The sequence below is a fragment of the Suricata suricatta genome, chromosome 10 (genome assembly GCF_006229205.1).
Source record: "Suricata suricatta isolate VVHF042 chromosome 10, meerkat_22Aug2017_6uvM2_HiC, whole genome shotgun sequence".
Taxonomy (NCBI): Eukaryota; Metazoa; Chordata; class Mammalia; order Carnivora; family Herpestidae; genus Suricata; species Suricata suricatta.
In genome coordinates this window covers 51,633,730-51,658,842 of record NC_043709.1, presented here as the reverse complement: position 1 = coordinate 51,658,842, position 25,113 = coordinate 51,633,730, and the positions used below count along the sequence as shown (strand labels likewise).

At 34.1% G+C, this 25,113-nt stretch overlaps 1 protein-coding gene across 6 annotated transcripts in view; it reads left to right on the top strand.

Annotated features, from left to right (window-relative positions):
- MON2 (MON2 homolog, regulator of endosome-to-Golgi trafficking) overlaps positions 1-25,113 on the top strand; it is a 113,589-nt gene that overhangs the window by 8,518 nt on the left and 79,958 nt on the right. For 3 of the 6 annotated variants that reach the window (XM_029953563.1, XM_029953562.1, XM_029953566.1), the window contains 7 exons: positions 7,062-7,125; positions 15,951-16,078; positions 17,024-17,155; positions 19,106-19,235; positions 21,531-21,628; positions 22,319-22,444; positions 24,846-25,040. In XM_029953563.1, coding sequence (XP_029809423.1) covers positions 7,062-7,125; positions 15,951-16,078; positions 17,024-17,155; positions 19,106-19,235; positions 21,531-21,628; positions 22,319-22,444; positions 24,846-25,040 — 873 coding nt within the window. Of the gene's footprint in view, positions 1-7,061; positions 7,126-12,547; positions 12,629-15,950; positions 16,079-17,023; positions 17,156-17,947; positions 18,068-19,105; positions 19,236-21,530; positions 21,629-22,318; positions 22,445-24,845; positions 25,041-25,113 lie in introns of those variants that run through there. The other 3 variants (XM_029953564.1, XM_029953565.1, XM_029953567.1) reach the window with 2 other exon arrangements.

Sequence of the window (25,113 nt, the reverse complement as noted above, 5' to 3'; positions counted from 1 at the left end):
ACAGGCTTCAGGCTCAGAGCTAGCTGTCAGCACAGAGCCTGATGGGGGGCTTGAACCCACGAACTGTGAGATCATAACCTGAGCTGAGGTCGGACGCTTAACTGACTGAGCCACCCAGGTACCCCCTTAACTTTCATTTAAATTTATTTTATAAGTTATTTCCTTGTAACTCTTATGTTTTACCTTCTTTTTAGTTATTTTAGGGTTTTCTTGGGAGGAGGTTCTAAATAACACCTTTTAAACTTTTTAAAATTAAAAAGTAACTAATTACTTTAAGTAGTACTTGAAAGAAAGGGGATACAATATATATATATATATATATATATATATATGTATAGGAATACCACATGTATATTTTTAGTTATCCACATGTAGTCTGCATTTTTTTTAAAGTTTACTTATTTTGAGAGAGAGAAAGAGCATAAGCAGGGGAGGGGGCAGAGAGAGGGACTGAGAGAATCCCAAGCAGGCTCTCGGCTCACAGAGCCCAACTGGGGCTCCATCTCATGAACTGTGAGGTCATGACCTGAGCCAAAATCAAGAGTCAGCTTAACCAACTGAGCCACCCAGGTGCCCCTGCATTTCATTCTTTCATTTAATATGTTAAAAGAACATTTATTTGTTTCATAGAAGCCAGGGTTTTATTGTTGTTGTTGTTGTTTGGTAGGGTTTTTTGGTTTGTTTTAGGGCAGATTTTTTTTTTTTTTTTGAGACAGAGTGCACATGTCCCTGTGGGTGGAGTTGGGGAAGGGCAGAGAGAGAGAGAGAGAGGGAGGGAGACAATCTTAAGTAGACTCCATGCACAGTGTGGAGTCTAACTTGGGCTCTGTAGGACTCCCAGCTTACAGTCATGAGATCATGACTTGAGTGGAAATCAAGAGTCAGATGCCCAGGTCAGAGGGTTTGAATAGGATGCCATGTAGGTATATATCTTTCAGAGTTTGGGGTCGTAAACTAATGAATTAATGTTACGAAGAAAATCGTATTGATTTTAGTGTATTAATTGTTTTATGAGCATGTTGTCCTCTAGGGAATGCTCTGTCTAGATCTCCTTATTCCCAAGTGTGGACTTCATTTTAGTTTTTAAAAATTTTACCTGACATCTAAAATCATAAGTCTTTAGGCAGCTTTATACCTTCTTGATATCTTATGAGTACATTTTTTTGATCCAAGTTGCTGTTAACTTGAATTTCACATTACTACTTTAGCTCTTGTTTTATGTAAGTAAATAATTCATTTGGACCTTTGGTAAATTTGTTCTGATTTTGAGGTCTACTTTCATAGATGTGAAAAGTGTGCGTATATATATATATATATATATATTTTTTTTTTAAGACAACATAGGAAAAAACAACACAGAAGTTTTGATGAAGGGAAGCAGTATTAGTTTTTTTTTTTTAATTATTGTAAAATTGCTCCTAGTTACAAGTATTGGACATTTGTTAATTCCCTTCCTAGCACCTATTCCCTCTTGCTTCCTTCAGTGGTAGGCTGCACTTTTCTTTCATTTTCAAACCTTTGGATTGAGATGAATTAATCTCATTCTTTCCTTAAGGGTAGTTTGATTAGTTTAATCAAATTTAAACCCTCCCCACCGCCACCGTCTCCACCTTCATTTCTGCCCAAGTTACATAATGCCAGTGAATGTTCCTGGCCAAGGAGTTTCCTCTTTCTTTTTAAAGAGCTGCTGAAAGAGTCCTTTCTCTACTAGACAGCAGCCTACAAAATTTTTATTGGCAAGATTGGAAGTGGCCTAAGGATGGACCTATCCACGGAACAGGACAGAACCAAGAGAAGGGCAGAGAAGTGGACCTGTAGCCCTCATGGCCTTTTGCATTTCTAGATCAGAGTTCCTCTGGGTTTTTCAATTAGTGACAGTAGAGTCTCCTTCTTTACTTAGAATTTGTCATGTTTGGGGTGCCTGGGTGGTTCAGTTGGTTAAGCGTCCTACTTTGGCTCAGGTCATGATCTCACGATCTGTGAGTTTGAGCCCTGCATTGGGCTCTGTGCTGACAGCTCAGAGCCTGGAGCCTGCTTCCAATTCTGTATCTCCCTCTCTCTCTCTACCCTCCTCCACTCACACTCTGTCTCTCTCTCTCAAATATAAATAAACATTTAAAAAATAAAAAAAAAAGAACTTGTCATGTTTGTATTTAGAAGCATTTATTATATAGCTTCTGTATGCTAGGCACTGTGATAGGCATTAGTAATATGGAGTGACAAATGGAATCGATTTCTTGTCCTGATAGGGCTTATAGCCAGAATGGGGGAACAGACATGTCGTGAGATAAGTGGAATAAAGTGTTACCGGTACAAACTGTGAGAGCCTGTGAAGATGAAGAGGCTTTTTGATAGTTGCCAGAGAAACAACTATCATGGAAGAAATGATTTCTTATAGTACCAAAAGCAGGAGAGCCTGCTCTTTAAGCCTACGAGTGTCTTCATTTTGTGAGCAGTGGTTTAATTTCAGCAGAGCGTTATTTGTCACATGTGTGTTAATTTGGGTATGTATATAACTTGTGAATTTGTTGGCTTTATAAATTAAGAGCTGTAAAAACAGGAATTTATTCCTAATTTTATTTATACATACTTAAAGTTATCAGTGAGTAGGTTTATGATTTTTTTTTTTTAAAGGAAGTCCTTAAACTATTCAGTTTTGAAAAACACTAGTAGGGATCGTGAAAAATTGAGTCAGTGGATGAACGGAGGCAAGATTGTAAATCCAGAAGTTTTGGTAACTAGGGTTTTTTTTTTTTTTTTTAGTGTTTGTTTATTTTTGACGAGACAAAGTACGATTGGGAGAGGGTCAGGAAGAGAGGGAGACACAATCCAAAGCAGGCGCCAGGCCCTAAGCTGTCAGCACAGAGCCTGATTCAGGGCTCAAATCCGTAAACTGTAAGATCTTGACCTGAGCCTAAGTCAGACACCCAGCTGATTGAGCCAACCAGGAGTCCCAGCAGTTGGAATGAAGGTGCATAAGTGGTATTTGAGAAGAAAGGGGACAAGATATGTTCACTACATAGCCTTTGAGGCTGATACAATTTGTGGGAAGAGAGAGAAACCCCAGATTTCTAGTCAGTGACTGAATGGATGCTGCTGCTGTTAAGAAAAGTAGAAATTGTAGGAGAAGAAACAAGTTTTTCTGGGGTTGAAGTGGAAGTGTGTGGAGGTGGGGACAGGATGATACCTGTTTTGAGTATCTTGAATTTAAGGTGCCTTTTAAACATTTAGGCTAATAAGTCCTATAGTTTAGGAGCCAGGAATATAATTTGGGAGTCTTCATCATTTAGAAAGTAATTAAAACCATAGAATTATCTTTGCTCATGAAGAGGTTATTGAGTGAGAATTGAGGTCAAAGATATTCTAGACAGTCTTGGAAGAGAATCCACATTCTTTCTTGTCTTTGTTTTTTGTGCCACTAGCCTCCATTATTTAGAGTCCCTGGTGAGTATGTCTATTTGGGTAATCAAAGAATATTGGAAAAAAAAAGATATTTCTTGAGAGAGATTAATTTTAAGAGTAACAAGCATTAAATACTGCAGTGTATTTAAGACTTCTGGTATTTTTCTCAAACTCACAGATTGCTCCCAGGAATAGAGATGTTAGACTCTACCTATCTTACCTATGTCATCTCTACTCAATCCACAGAACTTACAATTTTGCGGGGGAGGGGGGGTGGGCAACAACAATTTCTTCTTTCTTCTTCTTCCTTCCTCCTCCTCCTATTTTATGCATGAGGGACAATTCAGAAAAATAACTATGTTTCTAATTGAGTAGTTCTCCCATGGATATATAAGATACTTGTTCAGAGTAGGGGATAATTTTAAACAAGAAGTTACAGACTTTCTTCACATAGACTGTTGTTGATAAATAGAAGGAAATTTGAGTCTGAATATCTCCATTTATGTGAGACACTCTTGAAGATGTAGCTAGGCTTTGGTGTAAGCAAGATTGCAGTGGTTAGAGGGACCCTGATGCCCATGTGTTGTCCGTAAACATTGATATTGAAACTTTCCAGCAACACAGGGTGCCTAGAGAATAACATGTTACAGTTTCCAAGTCTGAGAGTAGAAATCTGCATGTAAAACATGAGGAACTATGTGATAGGTCTAATTATATCTAAGGCAATAAACAATTCTTCGGTGATTTCAGGAATGAAAATACTGGCTATATTTAAAACACTACTTTGGAACTGTTATACTTAAAACATTGTTCTTATTCCTTTTCCTTATTGTGTATATGTATAAATATAATTGTTTAACATTTTATAATCCTTACAATTTATTTATTTATAGTTATTTATGATAGAGACATGGGTCGACTCAATTTATTTCAGGAAATCAAAACAGTGTCTGGCAAATTTGAAACCTTTTACTGACATCCAGTATCTGGCAATGCCATAGGACTGGTTTTGGAAACTGTTAAGAAGGTCAGGCTGGCTAGAATTCCAGAAAGTCAGGACAGTGACATTGGCATTTATGATGGTTCAGTTTTTTTTTTTTTTAAATTTTTTTAATGTTTTATTTATTTTTGATACAGAGAGAGACAGAGCATGAGAGGGGGAGGGGCAGAGAGAGAAGGAGACACAGAACCCGAAGCAGGCTCCAGGCTCTAAGCTAGCTCTCAGCACAGAGCCTGACGTGGGGCTCGAACCCACGAACGTGAGATCTGACCTGAGCCGAAGTCGGATGCTTAACAAACTGAGCCACCCAGGCACCCCAGTGATGGTTCAGTTTGACCAATTTTTGTCAACAATGAAGTGGAAAGAAATATTGAATTTGAACATATGCGCAGTACATAGGGTTATAGTGAAGACAGGAAGTTGAAAATGACGGTGGAAGAAATCTCAGTGACCACAGTATGGCCCTGTAACAAACCCAATAGAGTTTAAGATGGGATATGTGAGTATAACAAAGTATAGATAATAATTTCAGTGTTCTTGAAATTTTTGTCTTATTTTTTCCCCTCCAAATCGTTATTATGAATGCGATGGTTTATAAATCTTCAAAATGTGTTCAGAATCTGACTTCTTAACATTTCAGTCACAGTAACCTTGGGCTTATCCACCATCATCTTTTGCATACATTATTTTAGTTGTCTACTAAATTTTGTTGCATATTGGACTCACCTGAAGATTTGAAAAAATCTTGATGCCTTACTCCCAGTGGCATTTCTTGGAATGTATTGCATGCTGGGCATCAGGATTTTTTAAGCTCCTGGTGTCTCTAATATGTACTCCCTCAAAGCATCAAAAAATCAATAATCTTTCTCTGAAGTAATTTATTTTACTATATTTCCTGTTGTAGCCATAATCGTTTAATTTGGGACATTTCCATTTCTTAAAGTTGTAGAAGTAACGCCTTCTTAGTTGTGAGCAGTGAAAGCTGAGTGGCTGATTTAAGCAAAAATGAAGTTTACTAATCTGTTGAATGGCTCACATAATTGGTAGAAGGCTGGATGGGGCTGACTTTAGAAAAAGTACAGAAACAAAGGGAAGCTAAATAGCTAGAACCTGCTGTTCTCTGCTTAGTGAGTGACTGGATACCTCAGATTGCACTGGCCACTCCAAGCCACCACTGGTGGTGCTGCTGTTACTGCCTTAGAAACTAGATGTTACCTCCACTGTTGCTGTCATCAGAAAGAATTCTGTCTTGTCATTGCTTTTCCTTGTCATTCGCCTCCATATTCAACATCCCTGGTTGGTGTGTCTGTTTGGATTAGAAGAAGCTGCGGGGCATGTGGGAAATCCAAGTATCTGGCACTTTCCATTTTTAATAGTGGGAGATAAGCTCCATCTTGCATCAAAACTCATGAAGTTGGGAAGTCTCCAAACACAGGCAAGGGCTTCACATGCTTGGAGGCCAACAAAATGACAAAGGTCTGCTGTACTAGGTCGCCTACAATGTGTTATTTATTTTAATCAACTGATTTTTAAACTAAGAACCAACAGGACACTGCTGGTATTCCATAATTATTTTTAAACTTTTAGCACCTGCTACTTATTGTCCCTTAGCAAGCAGTAAGAGATGACAAAATAAATGAGCTAGTAGCAAGGAAATTAATAGGACAATTTAGACATATAACTTAGGAATATTGATATATTATTTTTGGAAACCAGTATAAGTATAAAATAGGCATGTTTCTTGATAGTAAAAATGTTCTGAGTTTCTGTGATGGAAGTTATATATCAATGTTATATGTCAGCACTGTCCAATAGAAATAAATTGTGGACCACAGATGTAATTCATATGTGTAATTTTAAGTTGCATTAAAAAAGTAAAAACAAACAGGCATTTAATTTTAATAATATATAATTTAACCCAATATGTTCAAGGTACTTTTTCAACATTTAATCAATGCAAATATTTAAGGGATAGTTTGCATTCATTTTCATATTAAGTCTTCAAAATCTAATGTGTATTTTATACTTAGAGTACAGCTTGACAGTTCAGAGTAACCTCACATAAAGTGCTAAATAGCTACATGTAGCCAATGGCTATTGTATTGGACAGTACAGTTCTGTGGCATTTTGTAAAATGCTATATAACTTCCAAAGACTGCCCACTAAACATGCTTCTCATGAAGTGTTTTAGGTACCTTATGAAAATCTAATAGTTGTTGAAAAAATGTCAACTAAAAGTAATAACAAAGTTCTTAGTTATTCGGTCTCTTAAAAATCCAAAAAGGTTTTACTGGATTTTGCAGTGTCTTTTGTTTTGTTTCGTTTTGTTTTTTGTTTTTAATGGTTGGAGGGAAGTATGAAATGGGGAAGAGAAACCTAATTTTTTTGTTAGATTTTGTTTTTGTGTAATATTTTTATATTTTATATTTCAGTTCATGAGGGATTAGATGTGCCTTAGGCAGAGAAAGGCAACATGCTGTGGTGCCAAGTTTGCATGTGAATAATCAAATGAATCTATTGTACTACATATAATGTATATGGCACTACTAGACTTTAGTATTTGAGGTTTTGACAATAAACAGTGATCATATATATTTCTCTCCCTAGATAATTCATGTTGATAGTAAGTTTTATGTTCTAATTATTTTTATTCTTACAGGCTGCTGAATCAGGAATAATAAAAGTTAAAACAATAGCTGCACGAAACACCGAAATTTTGGCAGGTAATTTTTTGCATTAAAAATTCAACAATTAATGAAAATTCCACTAATAGTAAAAGTGCAAACTTTACAACAACAGAAAACAGCCATCAGTTTTCTGTAGCCTCTCCTTTATGCCCTAGCATGCTGTTGATAATGATAAAGAACATGTAAAAGTCCCTAACTTATGAAGTAATTGGGTTTGCCAAGGATGAATGTTATAAAATTCTCTGAAATTAGAAAGCTTAAAACTACTAGCTCGTTACAGGCAAGGATTTGCATTCTCCTCCACCTCTTCTCAGTCCTCTACACCTTACCCATGAAAAGGCATTCAATTAATATTTGTTGTATTGAATTGAATAAAAGGTTGGTTCTCAGTCCACCTTCCAAGATCTATTTGATCTTTAATATAAAGGTGATAGTGTAGTATTATAAATTTATTAGGACTATGAGTTTTGAATTGTAGGACTAAGACTGTATGGTCATGAAGAAAGAGTGGGAGTAGGGGGAGGAAAGAAGAAAATGTTTTCTTATATTCTCTTGATTGAACCTGGTTTTCAAGGAGGAATTCAAGAGTGGTGCCTCTTTGACACTCTTTTGATCGTCTGCTCCTTACTTTTCTTTGGTGCCTTCTTGTTCTTGCCTCTGTAATGAATATGGAAAAGAAGGAAACTGGATTTTCAGAAAGTCTTACATGGGAGACATTTGTGCCACTCTGTCTTATAAAAGACAGCCTTGTGGGCAAATATAGGAGAGCAAGCTGAGATGCAAAGAGATAAAGTTACTTGACTGAGGTCATACTTAAGTGGTGGCACTAGCTTGAGGTCCTGGGCTGTATGGAGTCCAGGGCATATTCTTCCTGCGACTGTATGCTGCCATCATATTTCCTCGCTCCACACCAGCCCCTCCCTCCCAGATGTTTATACTTAGTCATCGCTTACTTCCCACTCATTCTTCAGTCTTCATTTCCAGTTCCAGTGGTGCTACTGATCTCAGCTGGTTACAGGAGAAAAACAGTCCTATTAAGTTAATGTACAAAAAATCCAAGTAGTGAAGAATCTCTCTAACTCTCATAAATATCTTTACATTTTTAAAAAAGGATACCAGAAAATTCCTAATTGGTGGAATTTCAAAGACTGTTATAAAATGAAATGAAGACTTTTTGGGTGCAGTTTAAGGGTGGAAGGCGGATTTCACTTAGGCTTGCAGCTTTGTAGGACATGTGCCCATAGGGTGAGCTCTCCTGTATTGCATCTGTTTCTCACGGCTTCTTTGATTTTGAACGATCTGTCAAAACACCATATAGTTTCATAACATTATTCACAGCATTGAATAATGCTCTGTGTGCATTTTGAGAAGGGGTATAGTGAAAGTGGTGGGTATAGGCAAAGGTATGTATGATTGGATTGGAAGGGTGAGCTAGTGGGTTTTGGGAGATGCATGTTGGGTGGATTTAGCCACTGTGAGGAAGTTAATGTTGAAAGATAAATTATGATCTGGCTGTTTTTAAGTTGGCCCGGCATATTAGAATATCACTACACATATTAACTTTTGCTACCATAATTGCTGGTATTATGGTTAGTCCTTAATCATTCTCTAACAGTAGAAGTTTTCATTGGGTCTGTAGTTGGTGGAGAATTTTATAAAGAGATTGATTTCTTTAGAGGATCGCTGTCTGGTACCTAGTTCTATACTAAAGTAAAATGTCTAATTGGTTCATCTTAAGGATGAGTAAGAAAAATTTTGCCTCAGTATGTGTTTAATATATAGGGGGGTATTAATTTCATTTTAATTCAGTTAGCTTTATTCACATCAAGCTAGAACAAATACTTACGCACGTACAATTAATAGTTCATGCTTTAATATCCATAGTATCCAGGGCCATGTACTTGAGGATTTGTATTAGCATTTACACGATATCCTAACATTAAGAAATTTTTTCTAAAATGTTTTATTTGTTTTTTGAGACAGAGAGAAACAGAGCATGAGCAGGGAAGGGGCAGAGAGAGAGGGAGACACATTCTGAAGCAGGCTCCAGGCTCTGAGCTGTCAGCACAGAGCCCGAGGTGGGGCTCGAACCCACAAACTGTGAGATCATGACCTGAGCTGAAATCGGATGCTTAACCAATTGAGCCACCCAGGCACCCCTATTTCCTAGCATTTTTTAATCAAGTATTTATAGCAACTGATACTTTAAAATGTATACATTTTTAGACCACTAGCATTTTGAAAATCAAAGGATCTTAAGAACAAGGAAAGAGTTTAGTCAATATATAGTTTTTAAACTACTTAGAGTACAGTTAATACTAAGACCAGTGTTTAGTTGACTTCTTAAAATTTTTAATTTCCTGAGAAGTGTTTACTTGTCTCTAGTGCTAGGGACTGTAAATTACTATTTTTGTGCTGTAATGGATGTTAAAGATATGAAACAATGGAGCAGTCTCAAATGAAATGTCATATTGAATTCTCAGATGTCTCTACATATTCCAAAAATACAAAGGGTTGCTATAAAAATCAGAACCCTTAATTAGGACCAACTAGTCTGATCAGTGATACTTAGCATAGATTTCTAGTCAACTTTAGTTGTCTGAGATTTATTTTTCAAGGGAAGGTTATTAACATTGCAGAATAAATCTTTGCTTTACATCTCCCCTTCTTTTAAGCATCCTCCTTTAATGTTTATTTTTCTTTGTTTTCACTGCTGTCATGAATGCTGACATAAGTGGGAATGCTATGCCAGGTAATGTCAGCATTGATTCAAATATATAGATCATTATCTCAACATTTCCTTTTCCTTTAAAGATAAAACTCTACAAATGAGAGATAGCAACATCAAGTTTTTCATTTACAAGGCCAAACGCCTTGATCTTGCACTTGACCACCATATAATATGAATGTTTTTATGAAGCCAGCTTACAGTATACTTGAAACTGACAAGGCTTGCGTTATGCAAACATTACATAAACAGAGAATCTGCCTTTGGAATATTTGAAACAAAGAAACCAGTGAAGTTGTGATATCTTAAAATTGTATATTTAACCAGTACTCAAAACCATAAAAGTTACATCTACCTATGGCTGCTTTCAGCTACTGTCAGTATACAAATCGAATTTTTACGAAGATGATCATTGTGTATGATTTGTGTTCTTTTCTCACACAGTTTTCCTCATCTTTTTCATATCTACATGGTCTTATTAATAAAAGATCTTTAAGTTGTAATGAGCAATATGCTTTGGAATTATTTTCTGATGTTAAAAGGTAATCTATCTGCTGATTTTATTTAGTATTTTCTATCTTAGCAATACATATGCTTGTGATATTTTACAAATATCTAGAGAATATAGTATAAATGTATTCTTAATAAGGAGAGAATTATGTAAGCTTCACTGGAAGAACTAGGTGAGTAGTGTAACTCACCTATAGTCTATATGGAAATAGAAAAAATATACTTGAAAAGTGTGTTTGTGCCTGCCTTTCATTCTGTTTAGCTTACCTGCTCTTCCATTTGCCTTTTGAAGTCCTTTGCCAGAAATTTTTTCTTCTAGAGGACCCACTTCCTTAGGTCAGGATCAATATCTTATTCTCCTTATATTGCTGTGAGTTAGCACATTACATGGGAAATAGTAAGCCGTCATCTAATGCAGGCTAATAATGAGTGAGTCACTCCAAAATGCAAGTAAGTCTCTCAGTGCGGCCTCTAGTGTGTTTTTCTACTTCTCAGTCTTTACGATAATTTTACATGTTACGATGATTCACGTAGATGGATTTTGTCATGCTTCCTTCATATCAGCCAGGTGACCAAGGAATGAAGGAGACAGACTTTAAATGGAGAACTTTCATACTGTGGTAAATGCCAAGAGGGAAGTATAGACAGGCTTATTTATTATGGGAACGCAGAGAAGGCAGGTACCCAACCCAGTGTGAGAATCTGAAGCTGAGTCTCAAAGCTTAAAAAGGAGTTAGACCAGCAAATAAGGTGTAGAAGCAGAAAGTAAAGCAAATTACTTAAATATATGAGGTATGAAACAGTTTGATCTATTTGGATACGCTGTTCAAGTATTGCCATTGTGTGACTTTCTGAGATGCTTGATGGAAGGAGTTTGAATCAAGGAAGTGACACGTTCATTTTAACATTTTTGTGTCAACTATTCCTCCAGCAGTGTGCAAGGTGTATTTCAATGTACCATCAGTAAAGTAGAGGTCTGTTGGTAGGTGATTTCTATAATTCAGGCTAGATGATCCAGGGGCTGTAACTAATTCCATGTGCACAAGTTAACCTAGTGGGTGAGAGAGATTAAGATTACATGGCTCTCTACAATATAATGTGTTCTTCTTTATTCTTTTGTCCTTGGATTTTTTTAAACTTAAAAAATTTTTAATCTGTATTCTGCCTTTTATTATAATATAAATACTTTTTTGATGGTATCTTTTGTATTTTTTTAATTGTTCCATAATATTTTAGCAAGTGATTGTAGCTTATTTAACCATTCCTTTATGTGAGGCATGTTACAGCATTTAGAATTATTTTTCAAGGTAAATTTCTAGAAATTAAATGATTAAATCACAGAGTATGAACAGGTTCTTGGAATATGTTACCACAGTGCTTTCTGATAAAAGTTTATGCTTTTGCCAGTAATATGTGGGTGTATTTTTATAACATTTTTGCCTGATTATTGTTTTAAAAAATCTTTTTGGGAATTGAACAGGTAAATGGCGTCTTATTTTAATTGATATTTCTTTTTAATATTGAACATATCCTTGTTAAATTATTTCCTTTTTTCATTTTACATTTATTTCTTTGAGCTTTTGTGTTTTTATTAAAGTATTTGAACTATTTTATAGCAAAATATTAACTTCCCATTATGTTTATATTTCCTGCAAGTCATTTACCTTTTAATTTTTAATCTAGATGTTTTTCATTTTTACATAATATGATTTTTCTGATTTATTGCTCTCCACTTCAGAAGTCCTTCTCCTTCCACATAGTAGATAGTATAGTATTTTCTTTTAATTTTTTTGATTTTTTTCTAATTAATAATATATAGAGTGATGTGAGGACCTAGATTTTTCCTTTTGCAAAATTACTAAGCAGTTGTACTAGCTAGCATCATTTTTTGAAGAATCCTTCCTTCTCATATAATGTGCTTTTGATATGAAGCTGCCCATACTTTTAATTGTTCTTCAATTCTTGACTCATTGAAAGTATTTTCAAACCATTTGAGCCATTACATTTTTTTAATGTTGTTAGAAATATCAGTCTTTCCCATAACTAAATTTTAAGGGGTTTTGAGGATAGCAATCATGTCTGCATCACATTTTCTTTCTTTCACAAGAATTATAATTTGTTATTTAATGACCATTAAAATATATCATGATGAAAACTTTTATTAACCCCCCATTAATGTGGTTCATAGTGGGGTATCCTAGTTTAATTCTTTCTTTCCAGGATAAAAACTACAATTATGCAGTGAAACTGCTCAGAGCAAGGAAACCCCTAGGATATGGGGACCTGCTGGACCTCTTTCAGGTGTGTGAAAGTGTATCATTTGATCTCACAGTTATAAAATTTGGAAATAAAATACATTTATCAAACAGTGTTATTCTATTAAAGGAGTCATGTTTATTAAGGGACTTAGGTAAAAAAGAATAAACTTTTTTCCCTTACCCTCTAAAAAGCCTATCTTTATATGTTGAAGGAAATTGAAAGAGAGAGTTTTGAATAAAAAGAGTTGTCCTTTTCCTCTTTATTTCCTGGAATGAGTTTAAAAAATAGTTACAGCATGATGTCTTTATATCACTATATAGCTTTTTCTTCATTATGAGTTCTAAAGTCTAAGCCCATAGGAAGGTTTTTATATAAAGTTATGTTTATAAAACATTATTAAAATTATCATATATAAGGAGCATCTGTCTCTCAATTAGAAGAGCAGGCTAATTTCTGTTTCCTAAGATTACTATCACTTTAAAAAGAAGGGAAAAACACTAACTTTTTTTGTTATACTCTGTCTTTCTGCATTGTAATCTAGATATGGTAGATATGTTTTTTTTCCACACTGTGGCTCAAAAGACAAAACATCAGTAGGTTGTATTTTTTTTGTTATTGATGATTTATTCTGATAACATCAAAACCTTTTTTTTATTTTATTCTCATATAAACTGGGAGAAGGAATGGGAAGGAGGCAAGAGATAGATGTTTGATTCCTTTCAGTTATATTAAAGTAAAATTCATGAAAATTACTTTTAATACTATTTTAATTTAATTTAATGCTACCTTAATTAATACTAGTTTAATTTATCCTAACTTGAGGCACTTGGGTAACTGTGACTGCTCCATATACCACATTTTGCTGAAACTCACCTTTATTAATTCTAAAATGCACAGTTTTTTTCACATTTTAATATTGCTCAAATTGGTGTGCCTCTTAACAATTGATGGCATCTTACAATCATTGTGGGCCAGGTAGTATGTAGCTGTCTCTTATAATGCATATGTGAACTTGTTTTTAAGTATTCATATTACTATTACATTATTTGAGGTATGTGCATTGTTGGTAACCCATAAGTTTAATTGCTGTTTAAACTGTCACTCTAGTTGTTGAACAGAACTTTTCTGTTGACATCTTAATGGTAAGGTCACAAAAGCACCATCATCAAAATGTGCAGAATGGGTGACACTGGCTTAGAAGATGATCTCAGAGACAATAGTGAAGTACTCTTTTCAAGAAGTGAGGTATCCCAAACAATATAATTATAAAATGGGCAGAAGATCTATAGAGACATTTTCCCAAAGAAGGCATACAGATGGCCAACAAGTCTATGAAAAGATGCTCAACATCATTAATCATCAGGGAATTGTACGTCAAAACCATAATGAGATACCACCTTACTCCTGTCAGAGTGACCGTTAGCAGAGACAGAGGAATACAATGGCCTTGATGGATGACATTGTGAGGAACAATTCTAAGTGATTAGAAAGCATTGTATAAGTTTGACAGTTAATTGACACTGATTTTTCTGTGTGACAGTCCAATGTGTCTTGAAGTCATTTTCATCAGAGACTCTATGAAAGTACATTTTTTTCCTTCTATGAGGACAATCTCTTTCCTTCATTTATCTGAAATCTTCAGGCAGACAGCATGGAAGTGCAGATCATTGGTTCCTCTTAGATACTTGTAACTGTTTTTACTTTGATTTGCTGTAAGTGCTGTTTACCTTAAAGAGTGGCAGCATAATGTTGTGGGAAGAATAGTGAACTAGGAGTTAGAAGACCTATTTTCAAAATCTGGCTTTATCACTGTGCACTTGAGCCAAATCATACTCTATTAACTCTCTATGATTATTATGATACTCTCAGATGAGAAACATGTTAACATCATAAAAATGATATATGCAACTTGTTAATATTGAAAACTTTTATTTGTTGAACAGCATTTAATAACTAGGCATGTTCAGCAGAGTTGGGGTAGCCTCATACTTCAGCAGTTCTGGCAGGGGTGAATATGATAGGATATTCACTGCTTCAGAATAGTATTTTTTGAGCTTCACTGCCCTCCGTTAATCATTAATATAAATGTTTTGAGACATTATTACAGAAACTTGTGTCTTGGTTTGAATCAAAACTTCTGTGCTTAGGAAGGCAAGGAAATAAGGCAAGGGAGCCTTTTGGGAAACACTGTTCTTTGCCAATCATATTTGCCGTCTCTTAGCTGTCTTCAATCAGTAATTTATTGTGGCATACTGAAGAACTGTGCAGAGTATGCTGTAGGAATTTGTGGTCTTTATTTATTTTTACATAGAGTATATACATAGTATATATATCTATACTATATTAGTATAGCATACTATAATGGGAGACTTGGGAGAAAAAGGTAGGGATTTAAATGATGAAATTAATGTTAACACTGTTTTTGGTGATTGTGGATGACTTTCTAAGAATTTCTTTTGAAAAAACATGTTAGAACTCAGATTTGTAGGTCTTTAGTACAATTCTTAACCTCAAAAAATAATTTATGGGTGTCATACCTGTGAGAACCATATACCAAACACATAAGTTTAATGTTCTCTTTCCTTGGATTCCCATGTTCTCTATTTAAATTCTTTGAGGTGACAGACCTGTCTTATTTATCTTTGTATGGCCATGAAGTGTGTATTGATTTAATTTCATTTTGTAAATTTAATTAGTTAATATTTACTTTGTGCATTTTCTTAACTTTTTACATTTTTGTTGCCCCTTTAAAGCTTCTGAAATAATTGGCTTGGATGAAGGGGTTAAATTAAAATTTGGCATTATGCCATGTGCATCCAATTAATTTAAAGTAATGCTTTAGTAAAAAGAGGAGTATGTTACTGTTTTTAATGAGTTTGTTTCTTGAAGAAGAAATTAGGGCTCTATAAATTAAAGGCATGTAATAAAATTCTGTGGAGTTTCTGAATCACAAGGGTGATGGAATGATGTGTATGGTATTTTTAATTACTTTTTCTGCTGTAGAATATTAATTTTTATTCCTATTTCTTCTGCACTGTTGAAGAAATAGAGTGCTTCTCTGAGGCAGGATAAAACTTCTGAGAAGAGTTTATAGCAGGAGATGAGGGAAAATCAAAAGCCAGAGCCAGGAGAAGGGCACGGGGAAGCAGAGGCTGGGGGGGGGGGGGGGGGGGGGGGGATAGTTAAGATACAGAGTCTGTAATATCTATCTGAAGTATTTATCTCTTACTATTTGATTTCTATTTTGGCATTTATTTTACATAAAATGGTTTTTATTAAGGCTGTTACTGGTTTTAAATATGTAAAAGAATTCCTACTTATGAATTAGATTTAATAATTTATTTTGTGTGTGTTCTAAATAAAGCTTTGAAAGATAACAGCTCAGAGGTTGTTCAGCCGTTCCTAATGGGTTGTGGAACCAAGGAGCCGAAAATTACTCAGCTCTGTTTGGCTGCCATTCAGAGACTCATGTCACATGAAGTTGTGTCTGAGGTAATGTGAAGACCTTAATTTCAACTCTGCACCTAAGTAAGAATCAAATCAGGAATTTTCATTAGGGGTAAATGAAGCATATCTAATAATTTAATGTAAAAGAATTTACGTCCTTGAAGGACATGGCTTAATTTTAAAAAATCACCAAATTTTCTCAACTATTAAGCACTCATGCATAATGAATAAAGATGAAGTGCATTTTGTCATGTTATGACTAAGAAGTCACCATTGACTAATATAGATCGGTATCACTGAAGAGAATAGAATTTATAATTTTTAACAAAGGAAAAATCATGACTTTATTATCTGAGGTGATAATTTGTTAGTATTTTCAGTGAATTGTTTGTAACTACCTTATGATAAAGGAAAAACATTTCAGCACTCTCTCTGCATCCTGCTTTCAAGTGTAATGGTGTTTCTTTAACTTTGTACTCTATAAGGTTACTTTAATAGAAGTGATAACATCTTTTGCCTTTAATATAGCATTCTAAGCAATGTCAGATTTAACTGAATTTATTAACGTGTTAATTTGAGTTGCAGTTTGGTTTTTGTATGACATATTGTAAATGGAATAATATATAAAACAGTAGTAGTTGCATAGTTAATTTGTACCTGTCTATGATTATAAATGTCCAAATGAAATATACCCATGTTGTAGAAGTGAACTTTGATTTTTTTGAATAGATAGTTCAGACATGCATGTTGCTGTTTGCATATATTCAAATGTTGTATTTTAAGGAAATTAATTTTTTGAGAAAAAAATAGTTTAAATCTCAAATTAATTGAAAGATGTGTTTTGACCTATAAGTCCAGAAACACGGGTTTTGTTATTATGACCAAGAAATTCTCTCCAGGTGAGATAATATTTGTACATCTTTTCTTACTTAGGGACCTAAACACCTTATATTTTATTTGCTGACAGTAATTTAAATAATTATTTTACAGACTGCAGCTGGAAATATAATTAATATGCTTTGGCAGCTAATGGAAAACAGTCTTGAAGAACTTAAGCTACTCCAAACAGTTCTTGTTCTTTTAACAACCAATACAGTAGTTCATGATGAGGCACTCTCTAAGGTAGGAAATCTGTTGTTAAAGTTCCTAAGTGCTTTGGAGACAGTATTTGATTAAGCTTGCTGAAAGAGGAAATCCTAGTACTGTTTGTACTGAAAGCAACTTCTCTGTAGTTGTTGTGATAATGGACATTGCATGTTAAAAACCTTATTTCCCCCAGATTAGAGTTAAAATCAGGGTAAGGTGAGTGAGCAGAGTCCTTTGGGAATAGCTGACAAGCTTAGTCATGAATAGGAAATTAAAGGAGAAAAGTAGCAGAAAAATATAGAAGAATAGGAAACTGAAAGGAAAAAATGTGTTTGGGGCTATTAATATTCTCCTCAATTTCCCTGAGTATTTCCTGTAATAGCCCTTCCTTCCCACCTTTTAAAAGTAATTTCACGTGTAGGGGCACTTGGCTGACTCAGTTGGTTGAGTGTCTCACTTAAAGCTTAGGTCATGATCTCATGGTTTAAGCCTGGCATCGGGCTCACTGAGGTCAGTGCAGAGCCCATTTCGGATCCTCAGTCCATCCCCGTCTCAGCCTCTCTCTTTCTCTCTCAAAAATAAATATAAAAAAATGTCTAAAATTGTAAAATTTTGTAAGGTGTATAAAATCACTTTGGAAAACTAGCATTTTCTTGAAAAGTTTAACCTATACTTCCCATATGATCCAAACTTTTAAATTCTAGTTACTTATCCAAAGTAAATGAAAACACAGGTCTTTATGGAGACTTGTGTATGATGCTCACAGCAGCTTTATTCACAGTGGCTAAAAACTGAAAACATCTCAAATGTCCATCAGCAGATGAATGGATAAACACACTATTGGTACACCTATACTGTGAAATACTACTCAGAAATACAGAAGTACAAACTACTGATGGAAAAAAAACATGGATGAATTTTATAAACATTACAAGTAACAGAAACCAGGTACAAAAAACAGTGCATACTGAATGATGACTATTTGTAGAAAATGCCAGCTTATCATAGTGAAAAAGGCAAGGTGGTGGTTGCTTAGGGTCAAGTGCAGAGGAATAAATGGAGGTCAGAGGAGCACAAGGAGAGCTTGAGGCTGTTGGAACTGTCTTGTATCTTGATTGTGGCAGTAGTTTCATGGGGAAATAGAACCAAAAGAACTCCTCAAATTAAAAAAATTTTTTTAATCTTTATTTATTTTTGAGAGAAAGAGAGACAGGTACAAGAGGGGGAGGAACAGAGAGAGAGGGAGACACGGAATCTGAAGCAGGCTCCAGGCTCTCTGAATTGTCAGCACAGACATGGGGCTCGAACTTATGAACTGCCAGATCATGACCTGAGCTGTTGGACGCTTAACCAACTGAGCCTCCCAGGCGTCCCATCAAATTTAATACTTTAAAGGGATACAATTTATTGTATATAAATTATAGTTTAATCAACCTGAAGTTGATTTTTATATATAGTGACTCCTTTTTAAAAATTATAATTTTATTCATCTATATTCTTAGCCTGTGTACATTGCTGCAGATGACTTAGTGATGTAACAGACATTAATTACTTGTTCTTTGCAAAGCAGGTCATTCTGGGGAAATAAAAGCACAACACATTTTTACATACGTGTTAAAAGAACCAAGTAGTGGGGCACCTGGGTGGCTCAGTCGGCTGAGTTTGAGCCCCTTGTTGGGCTCTGCTAACAGCACGGAGCCTGCTCGGGAAAATAAATGCATAAACTTTAAAAAAAGAACCAAGTTGCGGAATGTGTGTTTCACATTATCTAACCAAATCTTATGTGGCTGTATATTTACAGAGAGTTTGAATTATTTCAAAATCCAAGGATTTTTGTGGCTTTATTGTGTAACGGGGTGGGACTTTTAGTATCTGTGATTGGAATGGCCAAACATAAGTTACTTAGTTTTGGTTTATGTCAAATAAGATGAATAGTTATTATGTTCTTCAACCTTATTTCACACTAAATGGAAATTGTTCTTTTAGGCAATTGTTCTTTGTTTTCGACTACACTTCACAAAAGATAATATTACAAATAACACAGCTGCTGCTACAGTGCGACAAGTTGTTACTGTTGTTTTTGAGAGGATGGTTGCTGAAGATGAACGGCACCGAGGTAGTGATAAATGTGGTTTTTCTTACCATGATTCCTCTTTTGATTTTCTGTCTTCGCCCTGTGAACTTAGGCTACTTAAGAACTAGAATACTTAAAAAAATATATTTATTTTAACAATATTATTTTGTTGACAGTGGCAGTTCAGATAAACTCCCTACAGTGCTGTCATCCAAGAATCTCAAGAAAAGACTCTTTATTTTCCATGTTTATTTCTAACTATGCATAATTTCACATTGTATACCAAATATTGCATTGTATGTGTTTTCAGCCAAACATTACATTATATGAATCTTTCATGTTATTCTTTTATTTTTCTAATTTAAGTTTTAATGGTTGCACTGTATTTTGTAGCTCTTCTACAGTTTAATGAACTAGTTTCCTATTGGACACTTACATTGTGTTCAGTATTTTAATACTGTTTTGAGTGTCTTCTTACATATTTTTTCCATCTGATTTACTTCTTTAAGGTACATTTCCAAGAGTGAATTTCCCTCATGTGAATTTTTGTGCCTTTTAATATGTGTTAATGAAGAATATTTATATAATGTAAAGATTAACCTTTTTGTATTTTCATCTAATACCTTTATTGTAACTATAAACATGGTTTTCTTTGTGATTTAAAACATTTTTAAAAACTTAGAAATATGTCAGCTGAAGATGCTGTTTCTGGTATGTTTTGTAAAGTTTGATGACTCTTAGCTATAGAAGTTATGTTTTTTCATTTATTTTTTTTATTGGATGAAAAGTAATTTTTTTCCATGAATAGTTTAAAAGATCGTAAGGTGCTTTGTCATGAGCACCATACCTGCTTTATTCACTCCAGAAACCAAAGATTAAACTATTTTTCCCTTTTACATAGCTCTCCCTCTCTGATTCTTAGTATGCTATTTGTCATTTCATTTGACATTCAGTATTTTGGCAATACTGATAAAAAATAGCAATATTAGTAAATAATGGTAATGCTCCCTAGTCTCATAATTTCTTCACTTGATGAAGTTCACTATTAGTAGATTTTTCATGTTCAATTTCAGGCATTCTTAATCTTTTGTTTATCATAGTATTTCCACTTTGGTGTATTGGTTTTCCTGCATTTTTCCTGGAGAATTCTAGAATTTGAAATATTAAGGAGTAAAGTTATGGGATAAAATGGCAATTCTCCAGTTTGGGTGTGTTATATATTCATAAACTCAATGTGATTCCTGGATTGGTAGTTTTAGCTGTGTGCCTCTAAATACCAGTATCTTATTTAATACTTTCTGAAAAGGTAGAAATACTTAGACTGGTATTTTTTCCAAGTAGTCATTAGGTCAGCATTTATTCAAGGCAGGCTGTCATAATTTACAGAAAATGATATCTTATTAGTATTCAAAGAAGTGCTGAGTTGGGAAACACCTTTCTAGCTGACTCTTAGCTGGTCAATACCTATAATTGACATAGTAATTATGGCAGACCAAGCAGATTCCCTTATATATGCTGAGATGATATAGAAATTATTCATTTGGTAAACTTTTATATGTTTGATATTTAAAGGCACATTAAAAGATCATGTGAATTTCAAATTCACAAAATAAAGGGGTTGGGGAACAGGCAACTGGGAAAATCAAATGTGATAAAGATGCTAAGCTTGAAAATGACATAAAATAGTAAAGAGTGATTTTTATGGTATTTTGTATAAAAAATCTTTTTTTTCAAAGTTCTGACCCTTATTCATTTATGTGTTTTCTATCTTACTGATATTTTCTTTTTTTTCCCCCTAAATATAATTTATTGTCAAGTTAGCCAGTGTACAGTGTGTTCTTGGTTTCAGGAGTAGATTCCCATGATTCATCGCTTACAAACACCACCCAGTGCTCATCCCGACAAGTGCCCTCCTCAATGCCCATCACCCATTTTCCCCTCCCCCTTCTGCACCCTTTCAACCCTCAGTTTGTTCTCTGTATTTAAGAGTCTCTTGTGCTTTGCTCGCTCTCTGTTTAAAACTATTTTTCCCCTTCCCTTCCCCCATGGTCTTCTGTTAAGTTTCTCAAATTCCACATATGAGTGAAAATATATGATACCTGTCTTTCTCTGACTGACTGATTTCACTTGCACGATAACCTCCATATCCATCCATGTTGTTGGAAATGGCAAGGTTTCATTCATTGTCATTACTAAGTAGTATTTTCCCTCCATTTTGGAGGCATAGTTCTGAGCGTGTAAAGTTTGTAATTTCATAAATACATACTTTTTAAGTAGTACAAATGACTTAGTAAAGGTCATTAGAAACTGCTAAAACTCATCTGATTTTGACTGCAGATATTATAGAACAGCCAGTACTGGTCCAAGGAAATAGTAACAGAAGATGTGTCAGCACCCTCAAACCTTGTGCTAAAGATGCGTATATGCTCTTCCAGGTATTTCAATTGATAAAAAGTAATTTTTATTACAGAATATAGTTTTGTTGATTTTGGGATTTTAGGGTTGGTTTAATTTTTTAAAGTGTCAGTTTTTAAAATTGTCAAATTTTAAAGTGTCAAAAGTAGTATTCCAAAACACTTCTAAAATGTTAAGAGCATCCATAGTTAAGTAACATGATAAAATGTAACATTTCACTTTAAGGGAATAGAATGAATTATACCCAGAACTAGAAAAATAACTAGTTCCTTCAATTTAAAAACAATTCCTTCAACTTAAAAATTTAACTAATAAGCTATTGGCCTACTTAATATGATATACAAATATCTAATTTTTATATTATTTGTCATGAATAAATAAATCTTTTAAGTAAAATAAGATTTATTTGCACTGAAAATTTTATTGATTATTTATTAAAGGGCTATTATAAGTGTTTTTTTAATTAAATGACTATTAGCCATTTCTTTGTGCACCTTATATATTTTCAAGAGTTACACAATCCTTTAAAAGTTTACTTAATCAAGTATATAGTTTGTCAGAATTTGAATTACCAATGTTTAGTTTCTAAGGAGTAAAAATAAGTACTATATAAGAAGAGATAATTTTATGAATTCTGAAAAGCACATTTCATTCTAACATGTAAATGTTTTATTTATATTTTTTATTTATTGTTTCACTTATTTTCCCAGGATCTTTGTCAGTTGGTTAATGCTGATGCTCCTTACTGGCTAGTAGGCATGACAGAAATGACTCGAACATTTGGCCTTGAATTACTTGAGTCAGTCCTGAATGATTTTCCACAGGTCTTTTTACAGGTAAGCCATTTGTAGTATTTTGGAAAAAATTAATCTATAATTTTTTCACCTATATTTTTTAAGAAAGTAACACGAATTCTTTTTCCCAGTTAGAGGACTGAAATAATTATAGCTTTAGACTTTAGAGATATGATAAATTTAGTGTGTCTTACATTATTATAGTGCCCTAACATTTTGAAATTTTAACACTAGACTCCCTAGCGACTATCTAATGAGGCATTTCTCAGTCTGTGGGTCAAGAAGGAAAGTGATATGTGGGCTATTTTTTAAAATACTTAAAAGCTCAAAAATGGTTACTGATTTTTACTTGTTTATATCTACTCATGTGCTTTTGGGTAATTTGTATAGAAAAAAGTAATCAGTGGTTAAGAAGTTTAACTTGCAATACAGAATATTTCAAAATAGAGAGTTAATAGGGGAAAAAGTTAGAATCCAAACTTTTCATTTAGCTTGCAAGAAGCTGAAATCTAATATTGATTCAGTGATTTACATAGGGTTCCTTAGTTATTAGCAGATCTTGAATTAAGATTTAGATCTTTTTACCACTAACCTAGCTGCTTTCCCTACCATACTGACTCCCTAAGTGGCACTTCCAAAATGTGTCAGCCAAGTGCTACAATAGTAGGAGATCCTTTAGCCCAAGAATTGGAACTGAAATATTTATTATATGATTGATAATTAGGGGGCATAGAGGTCATGATGACTGTAGTGAGAATAATTTGAATTGAGTTGGGGTGGTTCTTAGTGGTTATGAAGGAAGCTCAGTTGTATTCAGTTGAGTAGTGAGGGGGAAAAGTGTGAATAGATAAAACTTAATTTATTAAAAAAATTTTTTTTAAACATTTATTTATTTTTGAGAGACAGATAGAGCGTGAGCAGGGGAATGGCAGAAAGAGAGGGAGACACAGAATCTGAAGCATGTTTCAGGCTCTGAGCTGTCAGCCCAGAGCCCAACGTGGGGCTCGAACTCACGACCCACGAGATCATGACCTGAGCTGAAGCCGGCTGCTTAACCAGCTGAGCCACCCAGGCACCCCTAGATAAAACTTTTAAGAGTTGTCTATAATATTTATCAATTAACCAATATATAAATTTAGTTAGTGAAGTATGAAAATGTACTTTACTATGTTTTCATCTTGGCAGTCAGAGAAACTAACCATAGATAGGAGACTAGAATTTCAAATCAGTTAACTCTAAAGATCCCATTTTGGTGATAAATAATTAAAAAGTACATTAAAATGCATATAAAAGTCTAGAAGAATATTCATTTGGAAATTAGCAATGATCAAATAACTTTTCTCCAGGAAGGAAGTGCGATTAGACAAGGCTTTTATTTTTATCTTTTCACTTTTTACCTCTGATGAATCTGATTTTTATAAGGAGACATTTAAAAAATCTTAATTCTGAGCAAATAAACTACTCGTATTATTTCCCTTTTCTGTAATATTAAAGGATTAGATTGGATGATTTTTATGATTGTCTTATTCTCAGCCTCAGTGGTGTCTGGATGATTAAAAGAACAGAATAATGTATATTTGAGGTTAGACATTAGTTATCACTGGACTTTATATTATCAGTAAAATGGGACTATTTTTGGTTAATATAGACAGGAAATTAACAGGTTAAGGAAAGTTTTTTGCATAATATGACATGACTAAGTAAATTTTAAGAATCCTTTGCAAGATTCCCCAGACTTTAATAATTATGTGGGGTGCCTGGGTGGCTCATTTGGAGGATTATGAGACTTGATCTTGGGGTCATTGGTTCAAGCTCTGTGTGGGTTCAGAGATTACTTAAATAAATAAAACCTTAAAAAATAAAATAATTATGCTTGTTTGTCATTGCATTTTAAAAAATCTTATTGTGTTCTGTTCAAGCAATATAAGTAGAGCAAAATATTAAGTTAATTTTAAAAGCTTCCATACATGAATGGAATTGTTATCTTGGTAAAATGAAATTAATGAATTATATAACATATTTTATTAGTATCTTCTGTCAGCTGCCTATTTTAAATGCTTTAGCTGTTTGAATTTGTGTTATCTGTTTTCTTCTGTTCTTTATGTTTTTAATTGATAGTGTCCTACCAAAATTAAAATTCCTAGTAATAAAGCACTTAGTTCCAATTCATTAGATTCCTTTTTAAATTAGATGCTTTTGAAACTTTTTGAAATAACATTTCATGATGAACATTTTGATATTACACTCTCAAAGAGCAGCACTAATTTCAGAATTATGTGTAAACTAGGGTAATAAACTAAGCATATAATAAAGCTAAATTATTCATATACTGATTATTAACAAGTTTTATTTGCTAGTATTGCTGTTTGAAAAGTAGTAAGTAAAAAGTAAAAGTAATAAGTACCAACTAAGTTATTTCTTTTTTTTTTTTCTTTGCAAATAGCACCAAGAGTTTAGTTTCCTTCTCAAAGAAAGGGTATGTCCTCTTGTGATAAAACTCTTTTCTCCAAATATAAAGTTCAGACAAGGTTCCAGCTCTTCATCTTCTCCAGCACCAGTTGAAAAACCGTATTTTCCTATCTGCATGCGCTTGCTGAGAGTAGTGTCTGTTCTGATTAAGCAGTTTTACAGCCTTTTGGTAAGTGCGAATTTGCATGCTTGTTTGTATGTGTAATTGCATGTGGTGCTCTTTTTAAATGATGATTTATTAC